At 36.0% G+C, this 18,482-nt stretch overlaps 1 protein-coding gene across 9 annotated transcripts in view; it reads right to left on the reverse strand.

Annotated features, from left to right (window-relative positions):
* The window catches only part of Mef2a (myocyte enhancer factor 2A), a 121,615-nt gene that overhangs the window by 11,232 nt on the left and 91,901 nt on the right, over window positions 1-18,482 (reverse strand). For 5 of the 9 annotated variants that reach the window (XM_034496438.2, XM_034496446.2, XM_076935587.1 and 2 more), the window contains 2 exons: window positions 7,909-8,096; window positions 1,548-1,571 (listed from right to left, as the gene is read on the reverse strand). In XM_034496438.2, coding sequence (XP_034352329.1) covers window positions 1,548-1,571; window positions 7,909-8,096 — 212 coding nt within the window. The remainder of the gene's footprint in view (window positions 1-1,547; window positions 1,572-7,908; window positions 8,097-18,482) is intronic. The other 4 variants (XM_076935601.1, XM_076935606.1, XM_034496463.2 and 1 more) reach the window with 1 other exon arrangement.

The raw sequence follows: 18,482 nt of genomic DNA on the forward strand, positions 1-18,482 counted from the left end.
CACTCAGAAACTATCTGAGATTCTACAGTTATGTGTTACTTTAAGGAAGGCAGAGAGTCACACATTGTCACACATTGGCATGACAGGTGGAGAAACAGTTTAGTCTCAGCACTGAGTCAACAATTACAATGAGTCTTTGAGTGGGATTTAATCTGGTCTCAAATCAAACTAGGTAAAAAATAGTGTTGAGATGGTTCAGGGTAGGTTATCCCTACTCTAGGCTTTTTGGAGTTGCATCTTCATGGCAACTTCCTGGTATGACTTCAAAGACTGGAGTAATGACCCTCCATACCTGTTCTGCCCACCAGATAGATCCCTGCAGCATTGTGTTCCACGAGTAAGTAACTTTCAGAACCACTAGAGGGCAACACAGTGCTAGATAATTAAAGCATTTAGGACAATTATTTAAGGGTAAAGAGTGGAGTCTAGTATAAGATGAATTATTTCAGTTTGAACCATAATGCGACCATTAGTGATATCCTTAACTAAAAAAATTTTCCCCCAAAGATATTCATTGTATAATCTAGAACCCATTTATAGCTAATTAGTGAGTATATTTCATATACCAGTCCAAAAAACAAGCAAGCAGAGCAAGTAAAAGATCATCTCTTATTTTAAAAATAAAGAACAGAGAACCTTACTTGAAAAGAAACTGCAAAACACACCAGCATGCATAAACATACCATAATAAGGAAATGAAGCCAGTGAATGCCTTTACACCCCATGCTCTCATGCACTCCTAACCCCTGCCCATGCTAAAACCCCAACACTCACAAGTTTTTATTCCCCTTAAACCGGAGTCATCTAATTAACAAATGACTCGGAATGCATATGATGATATCTGTGAAGTTTGGGTTTTAGTTCCCAACAAAGAGCTAAGTTATTCTTAGTCAATTTTTTTTTTCCAGAGGAAAAAACAACAGAAAATATTTGTTTTGGAAAAACAGGTAACAGCTGCTTTTAAGAATCAAATACCTCCTGGTAAAGGAGTAAATGGGTGTATGTTCAAACACAGACACTTCTTTTTGTAAACAGGGAACCCCCTTGTGGTTCAGACTGTCTCATGCAGGATGAAATAATCAACTCTGAAAAAGGTGACCTCACCAAAAATGATGTAATCTTTTTGAAAGAAAGAGACATAACACAAGATTCTGTGTTACGATCTCAGGGACTCTGAGGGTGAAGTCATTTTCTAAAAACACTTTAATAATTTGGAAAGCCACATAAGGTATCTTGTGTATTTCCTTAGCAGAAAAAGCTTAAAGAGTCTTGTGCTCATGGACAGCTACTGTTTTTACAGGTTACTTCAATATGTCTTCTCCTTTATCCCTCAAATAAAAGAGACCAATATATACAGCAATAAACATAAAAACTAGGATCAGTAGTACCAGTAGGTGAATTTCTTGATTAAAAAATGTTTGGATGGTGGAAAACAAATAGAAAAATATCTTTGTAACAAAGGAACAAAGGTTAAATAAAAAACATTTAAAATAATTAGTACTATTTATATATGTTTCAACTCTGTTCAGGCAGGAAACCACACTCACCAACTCCAATTCCTCTTCCTCCGACTGTACTCAGCACATAAGAGGGATAAGAGAGTTAACTAAGACTGCTGGAACTTGCAACAAGATCTTTCTTTAGAAAAACATGGCATTTAGATTCTAGTAGCTGTTTGGAACTTTGCAGAGGTTATATACATAGCAAACAGTGTATATAGTACTCGCCTCTATATTATAGTTGGTTTTTCAAAATAAAGGAAAGTTCTTTTAAATTCTCTAGCCAATGATTTAAAGTCCCGTTCTACCTCCCCTACGCTTACATGGGCCTCTCCTACACACAGCCAGTGCTTCGGGGAGACTTCCAGGTGCAACGCTGTGTACTTACACATTTTAATTCCCGAATTACTACCCCATCTGGCCAGATAGTCTACATGTCTGTCTACTACCACACTCTATTGTTAGAAAACTGTTGTGTGTTTTATTTTCCCAGTGGCTAACAAGGCATCATAAAACACAACACATGTTTGCTAATAAATGCTATAGTTCGAGTAATAATATACATTTATGATTTGCAAACGACAGTATTCACATAGATTGAACTATCTTAGTGGAGTAAAGCCTTGCATATGAAAAAAACTGGAAGAAAGGTGAACTGTTAAACTTCACAAATAGTAAAAAATAATGAATGAAACAGATTTTCTCTTCTTTTAAGCGGTTCTGAAATATTACTATGCTAGAAACAGTCTGCTCATTGTTATTTTTTATTTCACTTAAGTCAAATTTCTTCCAATTTGTAAAGTGTCCTAAGCCTCACTGATACAGAGTCATAATCTTAAAGCAGGTTTCTCTGCAACTGATCATTTACCCAACAAAACAAGCAAGCACTCAGTGTACAAGTGGGCAAATGCAGTTCAGCTGCTCAGACATATCATTTGGTATCTCCAATTCACAAGACAGATGTCAAAATAATGTCAAACTCTTGTTTTATGTAAAATACAGTGTATACTTTAATCTACAGAGATAAGGGTATAATAGCTAATATGACAAAGTTTGAATTTTCCATGGGGTTCATGGTTGTCTTTTTTTCTTTCTGTGACTAGACATGATTAAGCAGTCTTCAAAGATCCAAGTAACACACATTTCTATACCTTAAGTGATTTTAGAAAGCTCTTAGCAGGCACTGTCTACCTGCAAGGCACTCAAGGGGCCACTTAGGTGGCTGCTGTGTTCAGGCATGCTTCTCTGTTATACACATTTGTGTTTGAACCACTGTACTCCACAGCTCTAAGAGTGCACCTGCAGAGAGCTCCTTCACACACCTTACCCAGCTTTCTGAGGTTAACATCCACCAAGTGAGACTAGGGATCCCATTTGTATAGCTCTGTATTTCACTTAGATTCTACCAGCCTTGGTGGGCTGAAGGACATGAACTTTTGAAAGAATACCTGATCCTATCAGAAGGTAGATGTCTTCTTTTTGTTTTACTACTAGTTATGTTAAGCCAGTTACCTAAACTAAGGTAATGTCCTCCAGGATTCTCCACTGTAAAGCACAATTTCCCTTATATAAACAACACATATTTAGGTAAAGACAATTTGATAGCATGTAAGTGTTTCACTTTAAATGTTTGCCCACTATCTGCAGCATTTACTTACTGGCTTGCCTATAGCAGTTATGGCTCTACTATGCTATTCTAAAGCTGTTTCGTATTCTTTTGTTTGTTTTGTTTTTTTTTCAAGACAGAGCTTCTCTGTGTTCTCCTGGAACTGGACCTCACTTTTTGGACCAAGCTGGCCTTGAACTCAGAGATCTGCCTGCCTCCGCCTCCTACAGTGCTGGGATGAAAGGCATGCTTTAAGGCTCAGCTTTCCCATTCTTAAAATTCTTCCAAACTTACTAATTATATCTGCTATCTAAGGAGGAGGTATTACTAGTTCTTTATTTATTTAATCATATTTGTATGATCAGCATTTCTTATTCCTTGGGTTATAACTTCAAGCTACTATAATTTAAATTTTTCTAGTTTTGGTGAACTGGGATTTTCTCTCTTTCTCTTTCTCTCTCTCTCTCACTCTCTCTCTCTCTCTCTTTTAAGAATGGTCCCTGGGACCTTTTGATAACTCCATCCTCATTCTCTGGCTCCTCTGGCATATCCTGTGCTTCCTCACAACCTACCACTTCCCCAAGGAGCCCTTAGTCTTTGACTTAGGTAATGGGGGGTGTTTAGATACCACAACCAGAGCACCAGGTACACTCAGCTACTAGATGAAATTACTCAAGGAATTCTCAACAGACACAACTAGAAACTGCATGAGGGTTTATGTGTCTGGAGAGTCCATGAAGAATATTGGCTTGTAGTCATTTTTGCTTACAATGCCTTATTCTGGTTTTGTATTAAGATGGATGCTACCTAATAAAATGAGGAGGAAGTGTTCTTTTTTTCTTTTCCGAAATTGTGAAGAGTTGCTATTAATTCTTCCTTAATTGTTTCATAGTTTGTCAGTGAAACCATCTAGATCTGGAATTTCTATTATGAAAGATGCTAAAATGAAAAATCCAACTTCTTTAGCATTTAGGTGACCTGAGTAATTTCCTGGTAGTCTGTATCTTGGTCACAGCAATGGAAACCCTAATGAAGACACCTGCCTTAAGCCCTGGCAGTCTCTGACATTTCTTTTTTTTCTAATACAAGCATTTAATGCTGTACAGTTTCTCCAGCAGTACTCTTGATGGTCCTCAACATTTTGAAATTTTGTATTTTCGGTTTCAGTTAGTTATGGGTATATAAACAATTATTTACTTTAAATTATGTATATGTCTATGGACATGAATATGGGTGCCTGTGGGGGCCAGAAGAGAGCATCAGATCCCTTGGAGATGGAGTTATCTACCTGATGTAGTCCCCAAAACTGAAACATGGTTTTCCACTAGAGCCGGAAGCACTCATGACCACTAACTACTAGCTATATATACTGCTAATTTCCCTTGGTATTTTTTCTGAGGCCCACAGATTATTTAAAAATGTAAGGCTCAGGGATCATAACAGAGGAGGGAAGAGAAAAATTTTAAGAGTTGGAGCTGGTAGATGACTGCAAGAAAAGTGTTTTCTGGACACAACAGAGCAGTTGTACCTATCAACTCTCAATGATTATAGTGGAATGTTTAAGACCTGTGCAAGCTCAGCTAGACAAAATTCCAGCATGGAGTTGGGAGAAGTGGACACAAAGTCCCACCCCTAGCTGATAAGCTATTGGCAAACTGCTGCTAAGAGAGAGAGAGAGAGAGTCATCGTCCTGTAAGGTTATGGTCCCTGGTAGGCCATACTCTATGGTAGTTCCCATACTGACACCACAAAGGGACTCAGTAAATTTTTTTTGTTTTGTTTTAAAAAAAAGAAGACACAAATTTGGGTGGGTAGGAGGGTATCAGGATGGAATTGTGGGAGTGTATTCATGAAATACACTGTATGAAATTCTCAAAGAATTAATGAAAATATTTCTAAAGGTAAATTTATGGTTATATTTCTAAATTATGATGCCTTTCTAAAGAGACTGATTTCAACTAATTATGGATAGAGAGTCAGTTCTTGCAACTTTGCTAAGTTTTATTTTATAAAATAGAATGGTCTATTTTGGTGAAATGTTCCATAAATGTCTCATAACTTAATATAAAAGATGATACTGCCTACCTTTCTAAACCAGTAACTCCAAGCTAATCTGAAAAAGCATCAAGCAAACCTTAACTGAAGGACATTCTATAGAAGATGTGAGCAGTGTTTCTCAAAAATGCCAAGGTCACTTAAGACAAGTCTTAGAAACTCTCATAGCCTGTAAGAGTTGAAGAAGATAAGATTAATAAATGAAATATGCTAGAAAGCCTAGTCTGGCTCCTGGCATGAAAAAAAGAGATGAACTTTAAAACTTAGGAAATGTATGTGAACATGAACTTTAGTTAATAATAATTTACAATACTGGGTCACTAATGTTAATAACTGTGTCATAGTAATATAAACTGTTAAAAGAAATTGTGTTTGAAGTATAAGGGAACCGTATGATTTTCTTTCCAATGAAACAAAAGCTGTTCTAAAGTAAAAGGCTTATTAACTGTTTATTCTTATTCCTTCTGTTCTTTGTTTCTCTGCATACAGTCAAGATTTTGCTGATACTAGTATTACTTCTTCAAGAAAACTGTAACACTTCTTGTAGAGTAGTTCTGCTGGCAATAAATTGTTTTTTGTTTGAAAAAGGCTTTGCTTTTATTTTTTAAGAACATTTTTGCTGGGTATAGTGATGTGAGATTTTTGTGTTTATTGTTGCTGTGTTGTTCACCAGCTTGAAGAGAGGTATGGTAGTAATTTCCTGTCTTTGGTCTGTAAGGCACATGTTTCTATTCACTGGCTATCTTTAAGAATTTTTATTTGCCTTTTATTTTGTTTTGTTCCCATGTGAATGTGTGTTTGTACACTGGATGTATTTATTATCTTACTTGGTGATTGTAATCTCCCTCATACCATTGTTCCTACTGTTCTCCTTTTTGAAACTCCACTTTCGGACATGTTGCACTACATGATAAAGTCTTGCAGCTCTCAGATCATGTTTGATTTTGGTTCTTCTCATATTTCAGTTTGGGTATTTTCTACTATTTTACCTTGTTGGCCCTGCTACTGTGAAGTTTTGGTTATCTTTCTCAGGAACTAGAGTAGGTTTGAAAGTTACTGCTGCTGTGGTTACCCTTAAGTATATCTACCCCACCCACCCCCACCCCAAGCTGTAATTTAAACCCCTTTAGACGTGGAAGATGGGCAGGCCAGTGACTACTGCACTCTATGGCCCCTCTGTGATGTGCCTCAGACTGCTTCTCAGTCACCTTGTTACTCTCACGGTTCCCATCATCAGTGTCTTCTTGCTTCTGAACCAAGTAGCAATATTGTCCTTTCTGCATTCCCAAACACAATGACAATGCACCTGAGGTGACAATATTTGTTGTTCACCCCTCGATGTCTTTATCCCATGGAAAAGAAAATGACTCACATAAAGGTTGTCTTCACTCCAGTGGCCAGTTGGGTTTTGGGAGGTCTTTCCAGATCTTATTTTATGTGGTGCACTCACTCAGTGGGGCTCAAGATGGAAAGACAAGAGTCTCCCATAGAGAAGTCTTCTACAGGACTTTTATAGACTCTGGACTTAACCTACACTGGGCCTTCTGGAGCTTCACTTCATGCTTGACCTCCAGCAATTCACTAAGACATGAGCACCAATATCTTTCTCCATAGTACCATCTTTCTCTAGCCTCTAGACCACCTGACCACTATGAATTATCAGCACTAAAATGGATTTTTTTAACAGCATAAAGTTAAAAGCAACTTATTTTAAATTTTCTGTTTTCCCAAAAGAGCCCCTTCCCACACTTTTATTTATCTAATGCAGAGTCTGAGATTTAAACAAATTATGACTTAAAGATCCGGGGCATGTGTACTGCTTGCTATCTTGGACAAATAATAACTTTTAGTTCTGTTTTCTCATCTCTATCTCACTATGATCATAACCTAATTGAGAACTCAATGAGAAAATAACCCTAACAAATTACTGATGTTTTGAAATCTATGAAAAATTACAAAAACAGAATCACTCCCTGAGTCTGACAGCATCAGACTTAACAAAATGCAAATGACAAATTTAGAAACCACACAGTAGAATGAGCACCTGGCATATCATTTTAGTATACTAATAGTCAAATTGCTGCTGAACTCAAAATGTCTTTAAAACTTGTGTGTGTATTCTAAAACTGTCTACAAGAAGCTAAGGAACATATATATTCTGTTCTTCATATAAAAAGACAATTAGAAGGCAAATGATTGTAGAACTGTAAAGACTCCCAAGAGGTAAAGTAGGAAGTATTACACTCAAAGAAAAGGCTTATTTGAAAGGAATAAGCAAAGAAAATTATTAGAGAACAATTCCTTCCAGTTTGCAAGCATTCTTCCCTAGATATTCTGTAACAATTCTTGATTTACAGAATTTTCTAGCAAATAATTTCATTATTCCTCACCAAAATGGACATATTGTTGAAAGTGTGTCAAGTACAGAACAGAAATAGCATGTTTAATTCATAAATTGATGTCAAATGTCTGAAGAAAGTTTTTAGCCTGAAAAAAATTAAAATTGAGCACAATAACCTCTTCATATTTAGCTTTTATTTTAAATAACAATTATGCAGTTTTACTTCTTATTTCAGTAATTTTGTTTTTAAGCACTTAAATAATGTCTTTCTTCAAATCCTAATTTTGAGTAGAAAATTCATTAAGACAATCAACGGACACTATGGAGGCTTAGAAGACCTCAGAGAAAATGCAGAGGAGTATAAACCATGTGTTTAAAGAACAAAGCTAAAGAGTGGGTCAACTTACAAGTGGGGGCATCATGCCCTTGCTTGAAGGGGGAATGACAACTCGTAGATCTGGTTTCCGACTGTTCATTCCAAGATTGCCACCACCTGGTGGCGGGGGAGACTTTGTAGGCATAACTTTGCCTAAACTATTTGCACCAGTATTTCCAATCAAATTTGGAGAGGCCCTTGAGTTTACAAATCCATTCCCTGGGAAAGGGAAAAACAGTTGCTTATTAACATGTAAAGAGTAATTAAAATAGTTTAATTCATAAATCTAAAATAATGCTAACTGTCCATATATATGTTTTTAAAAATAATTAATTTTATAAACTTAGATGATTAATTTTATAAAAAAATGTAAGAATTCTTTGTATGACATATAAAGTTTACCATTTATAATAAAAAACAATGTCATTAATATTGTACTATTATTATAACAAATACTCATTTGTATTTACATATTTTAAATCTTTTCTACTTTTGTTTTGTATTTGTATCTTGAAATCTTGAAATGGGTGGTGACCAGCAAGATGGCTCTTGGTGGGTAAAGACACTTGCAGCCAAGCATGATGGCTGGGGTTTGTTCTGTAGGGCTCACTTGGTAGAGAGAACTAACTGCTATAAGTTGTCCTCTGACCTCCACATAGGCACCGTATCACCTGCATGCCCCCTTCTAATAAATATATAAGTATAAGAATAATTTATAATGTATGTATATTTTTTGTACTTTTAGTTTAAGTGTTTGACTGATATGCTGCAACTTATGTATCCTTGGAAAAGGCTCTAAGTTCATCCTTTTCTCTGAACCCATAAACAATATTTTCTCTACTACTTTTCATACTGCTCACCCCATGTTTCCTCACTACTCACCCCATGTTTCCTCACTACTGAATACTGATACCTCTAGCTCTAAAAACAAAATACAACAAAAGTGTCAACAAATAAACAACATTCTCCAACTCAGCACGGTTCCCACCTAACAGAAGGGACATGGTGAAGAGCACAGTGTCTTTGGCAGCTGATACTGGGGGCTGTGTCAACCATCACAGTTGCTACTGCAGTCAGCTTTCCCAACATATATCCAAAAGAAGACAACAGAACAAGAGAACTCACAAACAGGAAGAAAAGGGGAGAAAAACCATAAGACAGGACACAAATCCCACAGATGCAGAAACACATCAAAGAAACAACAACAAAGGCACAGCACTGCACTGCAGCTTCTCGGCTCCAGGAGACAGGTGAGAGGAGAAGATGAATCCTACCTACAACACACGTCAGTGACCACAGAATCAAATGAATTACAAGGGACTTAATGAAAGAAAAAGAAGCTACAAACTCAAATGAAGACTTGAACAACAAAGTTAACCAATGTGGACTAAACAAATACGTCCATTGGAGAAAAAAACTTCAAAATGTGAAGGAAAAAATTCAATAAGGAAATTGAGAAAGTGAAAAAGGAACCAACTAGAAATTCTGGACATTAAAGAACCAATTAATCAATAAAAGGCAGGAAGCATCTACAGACAAGATGCAGCAGAGGAACTATTCAGGGATGGAAGACAAGGTTAAAACAGTAACACATACAGATAAATATGAAAGCAATGAAATCAAATTTCCAAGAAACCAAAATAAAGAAATAGGAGCTAAGATAGTGAATGACTCAAACAACCTATTCATTGAAATATCTGAAATTTTCTGAAACCAAGAGAAAGAAAGTGCTCAGAACATCAAATAGACACGAGCAATGAACTTCTTCATGACATATATGAGGTAAGATTTCAAAAATACAAAGAAGGGTTGACAAGAAGGATTGGTGGGTAAAAGCACTTGCTACCAAGACTAACAATCTGAGTTCAATCCCTGGGACCCACATGGTGAAAGAAAAACTGTCTCCAGCAGAATGTCCTTCAATTTCCACACACATTGCAGAGACATAAGCATATATCCCCACACATATACATAATAAAATAAATAAATGTAATTAAAAATAAAAAGCAAAGAAACAATACTAAAAGCAATAAGGCAAGGTCAATGAGATAGCTCGGAGGTAAATGCAATTGAGTGCAGGCAGGACAACCTGTCTTTGATCCCTGGATCCTACAAAGTAGCAAAAGAAAAACCTGGTTGTCTTCTGACCTTGAAGCATGTGCCATGGTATACACACACACACACACACACACACACACACACACACACACACACTTACTTAAAACAACCCAAAAAGCTATGAGGGGAAAACACCAACTCACAGAGGTTAAAATATTAGAATAACAGTAGGTCAGAAAGCCTAAAAGAAAGGAGAGCAAAGAATAGTGTATTTCATAGCCTATAATAAACCATTATTGTCAAATCCAGCAAAATAATCTACTAAAATTGAGGGAGAACCAAATTAAGCTCAAATTAATATAATCTGTGGCAAGTAAGCAAGAAAATGTAGGAAATGCTTAAAGAATAATATACACAAAGAAGTTTGACAGCTTACCCACAACACAAAAGAGAGTTTATTTCATGAAAGCAAAGGATTAAGAAAGACAAAAAGAGATAAAATTCATAAAGTCCAAAACCAGCAAACTACTCTAAGAAAAACAAAACAAAACAAAAATCCAAAACAAAACAAAACAAAAATGAAAACCAAGAACAATTGCCAACAAAAATAAACAGTAATAACAAACCTTTCTCAATAACCTGAATGCAAGTGACTATTTCACCATTTAAAGATACAGACTATCAGACTATGCTTAAAAATGAGGTCTAACTATTAAGTTGCCTCTAAGAAACTCAGGTAACTAGAAAAGATCCAAAGCCTGTGAGCTTATCCAAGGCTCAAGTCAACAGAAAGCTGCCAACAAGCTCACCTATCAATCCTCACATCTGATAACGAAGACTTGGAACCAAACCTAGTTAGGAGATAAGAGAGCCACTACATATTAACAAAAGGAACATTCATCAACCAACAGGACAGAACTATTGTAAATGTTTATGGAAATTTGGAAACCTCTCAGGTTTTAGGTCTTTCCTAGTTACATGGGTTTCTTAGAGGCAACTGAATAATTAGACCTCATTTTAAAGCACGGTCTGTTAGTCTATCTTCTAATGGTGAATTAGTCATTTGCATTTAGGTTATTACTGAGAAGGGTTTGCTGTTACCATTGATTTTATTAGCAGTTGTTTTAGTTTGTTTTCCTTGGTCATTCATAAAACAAACATTAAAAGGCACAAAGACTACATGAGGTCCTGACACAGTACTGCAGGAAGCTTCATTACCCACTCTCACACATAAGCAGGTCTTCCAAAAGGAAAATTAGCAAAAAACTCTTCACACTTTATTTTAAAAAACCAGCTGGACTTAATAAGTTATCTACAAAGCATTCTAGCTAATTGAGAGAGAATACACACTTCTCAGCAGCACATGAAACCATTCCTAAAACTGGAATTATAGACAACAAAGCAAGCTTTAATAAACACAAAAAACCTCTAATGGTTCTCTGCATCTAATCAGATCACAGTGAACTAAAACAAGAAATCAATAGCAAGACTAAGCTCAGAAAATACATAAATACTAGGAGACTAAGCTATACTTTTTTGAATTTTTGAAAGCTATACTTTACAATTTTTAAATTGAAGCTCAATTTTAAAATCAGGGAGGAATTATAAAACTCTTAGAGTCACATGAACAATAAAGCACAACCTACCAGAGCCTCTGGGATATACCCAGAGTCCTATGAGGAAAAGTGTGTTCATACTTTAATGTACCTCAAAGCTCTAGAAAGATAAGAAATCAAACCAAGACTACATGGACTCACTGCTAAATTCTCCCAAACTTCAAGGAAAAACAAATCTAAGTAAGTACAACACTTCCATAAAACTCATTCTATGATGCCAGTATTATCGTGATTCCAAAACCAGCTAAAGACACAACCAAAAAAGAAAACTAGAGACCAATCCGTATAACAGAAACAGATATAAAAACTCTCAGCAAATACTTGCAAACTGAATTCAAGATCACATTAAGATGTTATATCATGTTCAAGTATCATCCCAGGGAACACAAGGCTGATTCAGCAAAAGCAAATCAATAAATGTCATGCTCCATTTAACAGACTTTAAGACAGAAAAACCACATGATAACCTCAACAGGAAATTTTTTTTGACAAAGTTCAATATGTATTCATGATAAAAAGTCCTGAAGAAAAAAGTAGAGCAGAACATAACCTCAACATAATAAAGGGTATCTAAGACAAACTAAGCCACTCTCAAGCTAAATAAAACCGAAAACATTTCCTCTGAAGTCTAGAAGAAAACAGAATATCAGCTCGCACTATTATTCAATATGGTGCCTTCAAGATTAGCGAAGTAATAAGACAAGAGAGAGGTAAAAATGATCAAATTCAAGAAGGAAAAACCATCTTTAGTGGCAGATAATTTAATTCTATACTTAATAGACCCCATAGACATCACCAAAACTTCAGGCCCCAAAAACGTTCAGTAAAGTTATATGACAAAACAACATATAAAGCCAGTACTTTATACACATGGACACATATACACAGACCAATATCAAATGGACTAAGAAATAAGAAAAATACCCTATTTTATATTTTAAAATGATAAATAAATCTAATCAAAAAGGTCAAATACTCCTATAAGGGGATTTTTAAGAAACTAAAGAAATAATCTAAAGACATTAAATAAAAAAAAAAAAAAAAAAAGAGCGTCCATGCTCCTGAACTGGCAGAATGAAGACTCTGAAATGGCTATACTACCAAGAGAAATCCTCAGTCTTTGAAATTCTCAGCAAAATTTCAATAACATTATTCCCAGAACTAGAAAAAAAAAAAAAAAAAAAAAAAAAAAAACCCTCTAAAATTCAAGAAGAAATGTGGAAGACCACAGACAGCCAAAGCAACCTTAGGCAGAAAGCACACATTACAGAGCCACAGTAAGAAATACAGCATAGAACTAGCATAAAAAGACATGTGGATCAATGGAATACAACAGAGGACCTGTACATAAATCCAAAGAACTATGGACACCTAGCTGCTGACAAAATACATACACTTTGAATAGATATCCTATTCAATAAATGGTGTTGACAAAACTGGACACCTGCACAGAAATTAGACCCCTATCTCTAACCCTGCACAAAAATCAACTCAAAGTGAATCAAAGACCCTTTAAAAAAAAAAAAAAACTGGAATATTGAAATTGCTATGGAAAAAGACTTCAAGAGATAGGTATAAGAACAAGCTTTCTGTATCACAGCAAATACCCCACAGAATATGCAAATGAGAGTACTTGAAATAAAAAAAAAACCTTACAAAAGAAACTATCAGCAGGCTGGGGAAATGGCTTGGTGGGTAAGGTGCTTTCTGTGCAAACAGGACAGCCAAAGCCAGGTGTTAGGATTGAAAATATAGCTCAGTACTTAAGTGCATTTGCTACCTTTCCGGAGTTTATGAGTTCAGTTCCTAACCAACCCAAATCACCTATGGCTTCCATTCTTTTAGCATCAAAGACACCTGGCACACACACTTGGATATGCATACACGTGTATACACACACACACACACACACACACACAAATAAAAGTAAATCTTAAAAAGACAGGTATGATGGTACACGCCTGCAACCTCAGTGGTGATGGTGGGGTGGAAACAATCAGACCCAGGGATTGGAAATGCAAACAACAGTTTAGTGAGACCCAGCCTCCAAAAATAAGATGAAGAGGTTCAAGAAGCCATCTCAACCTCCGTCAACATGCCAGCAAGGCTGGGCACACTAGCACACACACATGCACACACCACACACATTTTAATTCTAAAGAATTTCTTGAATAAAACAGAACTATGTTTACTTGGTATACTATCTGGAGGTTTACAAAGCAATTTCAGGCACATTAAGTAATATACAGTCAATGATAAACTGATATATGATGAATTCTATAATTTAATTTTTAAAATCACATTTATTTGTGTAGGAAAGGCATGCCTGGAAATCAGAGGACAACTTGTACTAGTTGGTTCTTTTCTTCTATCATGTGCAATCTGGGGACTGAACTCAGCCTTATCAGATCTGGGGACAAGCATGTTTACCTGCTGAGCTAGTTTGTCAGTCCTGAATTTGAAAACTTAAAAGACTATAATTGGGGGGATGGAGAGATAGCTTGGTAGTTAAGAGTACTGGGTTGCTCTTCCAGAGGCCCAGGGCTCCATGCTAAGCATACACATGGCGGTTCACAATCACCTGTGACTACAGTTGTAAGGGATCCAATGCCTTCTTCAGGTCTCTTAGGGTAACAGGTATACATGTAGTGCACAGACAGACATGCAGGTAAAACACTCCCCACACATAAAATAAATAATAAAAATTTAAAAATAAATCAATACTATGCTTAGGAAGATGATAAATTTGTGAAGATAAAGTTTTAAAGAAAATAGAGGCCTTAATATAATTATCTGCTTATAAACATTACTTAAGAGTTGAAAATACTATTATAAAAATATTTGTTTAAAAACTAGAAACTTAACACATCAGTAGGACAGAATCAGCTCTGTAGACTCCTCACCACTACAATCCTAAGATGGCCCTTGAATACAAGAAGGGCTGGGGCATCTAAGAACTGCCCACGTTCGCGTGGAAGGTGCTCTTGTAAGATGACTATGCTTTTCCCCTGCCCTTTATTTCAACCAATTCTCACATTCTCAAAAATTGTACACGTGACATAGCAATTTTATTTGTGTGTGACTTTACTTTGTTGTGGGGATTGTTATTTTACTTAATTTTGTAAGGCTATTTCCTGCATTCTGCTTTCATTGTCTTGAAAGGTATTTATTCAATCTGGGCTCAATCTCTTTTCCACACTCTCAGAGCAATTTCCTGCATCTCCCATTAGCTTCAGAGAGCAGTGCAGTTGGGGGAAAAACATCACCTCTTCTCTAGGTCATTCACTTATGGAGTAGAGCAGAACTCACTCAAGAGCTAATCCAGATTTTGTTATCTGGAGGATAAAAAATATTTTACAAATAACATATTCATAGTTAGAAGAACTTAATAGAATTTTATACTGCAGAGCAATAAGGTTAATGAAGTTTCTGTTAATATATAATGGCAAGAATGTGTGTTCTGACTTCAATACTTAAAAAGCTATTTCATATACTTAAACTAAAATCTAAAACAAACAACCCCCCCAAGCCCCCATTATTTTAATATTATTATTAGATGATGCAAATATGTAATTTAGAGGCATATATCATTAAGAAGCATGAATGCTACTTTGCTATGTGAAATCTATAATGCATTTTATATGAGACCACAGTACCCCAAGAGAATCAAGTTACAAGAGAGGAAGGGGGTTTAAAAGCACAGTATCTTAGTGTTCCACCAGAGCATCGCAGCAGATAGTGAGTACAGGATGATGTAAGTGTCTGGCAATGTGCCAGGCTGAAGCTAATCTCAAGTGCAAGCTTGTTATTCTCTTAGACTGTATCAGTGCATGCCTCTTAGCTTCTATTTAAGTTCTACAATGGAGAGACACTGCGCAGCATGATTTGTCTTTTTAATTGGATAAATGTAAGTTAGTGTGATGATTGTTAAAACTTGAATGGCAACTTATTATTCTAACAAAAACACTCTTGAGTAAGTCATATACCTATGCTTCCAGAAATTTAACAGGCCTCATCTTATTACGGTCCTATTGCTAGGAGGTTTGTTGTTCCATTATATCAGCTCAGCTCATATTTCAGAATATGAATCCTATCACTTGAAGCAATGCATTCAAGTGGACGGCAAGTCTCTTCCATGGCCTCAGGACTACTTGCTCTTCTAGCACTAAACAGTGGATGACTACATCATTAATGTTCTACTATGAAGCCACTTTTGAAGTAAGTCCAACTGTCAAGAAACTTCAGAGGACTTTAAAAACCTCAAGCAAGACTCAAATTCGAAGTGGTAGCACACACCTTTAATTTTAGTACTTGAGAGGCAGAGGCAGGCAGAGAGCAGTATGAGTCTGAGGCCAGCCTGGTCTACATAGTGAGCTTCAGGCAAGCCAGGGCTACACAGTGACAATAACAGCAAAACTGACATGCTCAGCACACTGCTCAATACATACACAGAAACACATAGTAACAGATTTTAAAATGTCATTTATGTGAAGATATAAAATTTATTAAAATACAAAAAAATCATGACTTTGAAATAATCAATGACTCACTCATTTAGTTTGATGACAATTCCCATGTAATGGACAATATGGATCGTGTCAGAAATATTAAAAAAAAACAAAAAAACCAAAAAAACATTTGTGCCCTACTTTCAAGATCCTATCTTTCTTCATCTGTCCTGGGAGGACTTCACTAAAGACACAACTTTTTCCTCTGCCACAGACTTCATCAGTTCTCACGCAATAGGATGACTGAAGCAAGCAAGCACAAATTTCTTCATTTCCCTTAATTTTTAGTCCAAATTCAACATCCAGGGGCTACTTTCTCCAAATAAATGCTGTCATCTCAAACCAATGCTTTAAATCCCTGTACCAATGTCCCCCCCTGCCACTCTCATGCCACCTTCATAGAACTGTCCATCCAGCACAATCCAGTTCATCCATCTTTTTAGCTTCCTCTGCTCTGGCACCTGCAATCCCCAACCTTCATTCTCATTCAACACAAAACAATTCCGGAAGTTTCTTAAACTTTTCTATTTCTAGCCCAATATATTTTTTTTTCTCAACATGTTTTTAAGAAAAGTAGTTAAGAGTCTGGGGAGAAAGTACACACATACAAAGCGTACACATACACATACACATACACATACACATATACTATTTCCTACCCATCGAGCCCCACAATCTTTTTAAGTGAAGGTGCTGAACATATCAATTGCTTTCCCAATCTTGACATTACAATATAGGCCAAAAGTTGAACAAACATCTGAGCTACAATATAAGCTGAGTTTTTATTTATATTTATTTTTCATTTATATTCTCAGCAGCGAAATGAATATAGTAAATAGTAAACAGACGATCACCATGACAGAGCTATATAAATTACAGTAAAAGTTTTATGACTTTAGGGATACTATCATTATTATGTTACATAAAGTTCAAAAAGTAAAAGAAAGGGGGAAAACATTTATTATGTTATAGCCCTAACTACTGGAATCAATTTGGGGTTCCTTATGTTTTTTTCTATATGTATATTTTCTTCATAGTTTTAAATCACAGCAAAAAAATTCATTTGAAATTTACCTAATTTTCACAGGCTGACTATGCTTGTTTCATCCCATTAATCACTGTAACAAAGTTAGCATGAACCTTTACATATTTTACTTTTCTTCCTTTTTAAAAGATTCATTTATCTTTATGTGAATGAATATTTCCTTTATGTGTATCTGTGCACCATGTGAGCGCTTGGTAACCCTCAGAAGCCAGAAGAAACCATCAGATCCTCTGGACCTGGAGTTATAGATAGGCATGAGCCTCCATGTGGGTGCTGGGAACTGAATCTAGGTCCTGTACAAGAGCAACCAATGCTTTTAACTGCTAAGCCACCTCTCTAGCCCCTAGCTTATTTCTTTAGACAAAGTCTTGAAAAATGGATTAGGGGTTTAGATATTTATAACCACTGTAATCTTTCAAACCTTTTAATAAAGATGATAAGGTGTCAAAAGCATGTGTGAAGACCATCGGCTTCATTACATCTTTTGGGTGTTCCAATAAAAGGGAGTACCAGATGCGAACTAGCAAGTGACAGTTGTATAGATTTTTGGCATTTTAGTTTTGAATACAGGCTTGCTACAACCTGCAGTGTATATCAGGCTGGCCTAGAACCCAGGATTCTCTTTGCCCCGTATGGCTTCTGAAATGTTATGGGTATGCCCCATATTCACACTAAAACACTGGCTAACTAAAATACTGCTGGGTACACACTTTGTATATACAATGTTGGTGACTAAATTCAATGCTTCGCACATGGTAAACAAACAATACTGAATAGTTATACTCTCAATCCACTAAGCACAACAGGTCCCAAATAATAGACCAACATCATTGAATTACAAAAAAGAAAAAAAAGTACAATACAAATAGTGTGGCTACTAAGAGGGACTGTTTATTTCTGGTTCACTTTACACAGGTCCCAGCCTTCTGGATTATCAGCCCAATGTGATATGAGTATGCAAGGCTTTCTTAAATACTGGTGGGCTCTAAACATACTGTCTTATTGGTGTCAAAAAGGGAAAATGTATGAAAAGAGTATATTTGGATCCAGACAATAAAGCAGGGTTACAATTACATAAACCATACATATTTGAAAGTACACATATATGAACATAGCAGTCCCAATGTATAACCTTCCAATGATAGTAAAACCTTCAAATACTTTCCTACATTTGATCTAAGACTATAGCGTTTTTCCTAAACCATGTAAATCCTCTAAAATATCATTTATGTGGTGCAGACATAACATCAAAATCATAATCTATCTTTACCACATGTCAGGACTGGAAAGACAGGATATATGACATATTTTAGAATCATTTATTTTATGTGTATGAATGTTTTACATATGTATATGCATGCATGTGTACTACACATGC

Source organism: Arvicanthis niloticus, chromosome 1 (genome assembly GCF_011762505.2).
Source record: "Arvicanthis niloticus isolate mArvNil1 chromosome 1, mArvNil1.pat.X, whole genome shotgun sequence".
NCBI lineage: Eukaryota > Metazoa > Chordata > Mammalia > Rodentia > Muridae > Arvicanthis > Arvicanthis niloticus.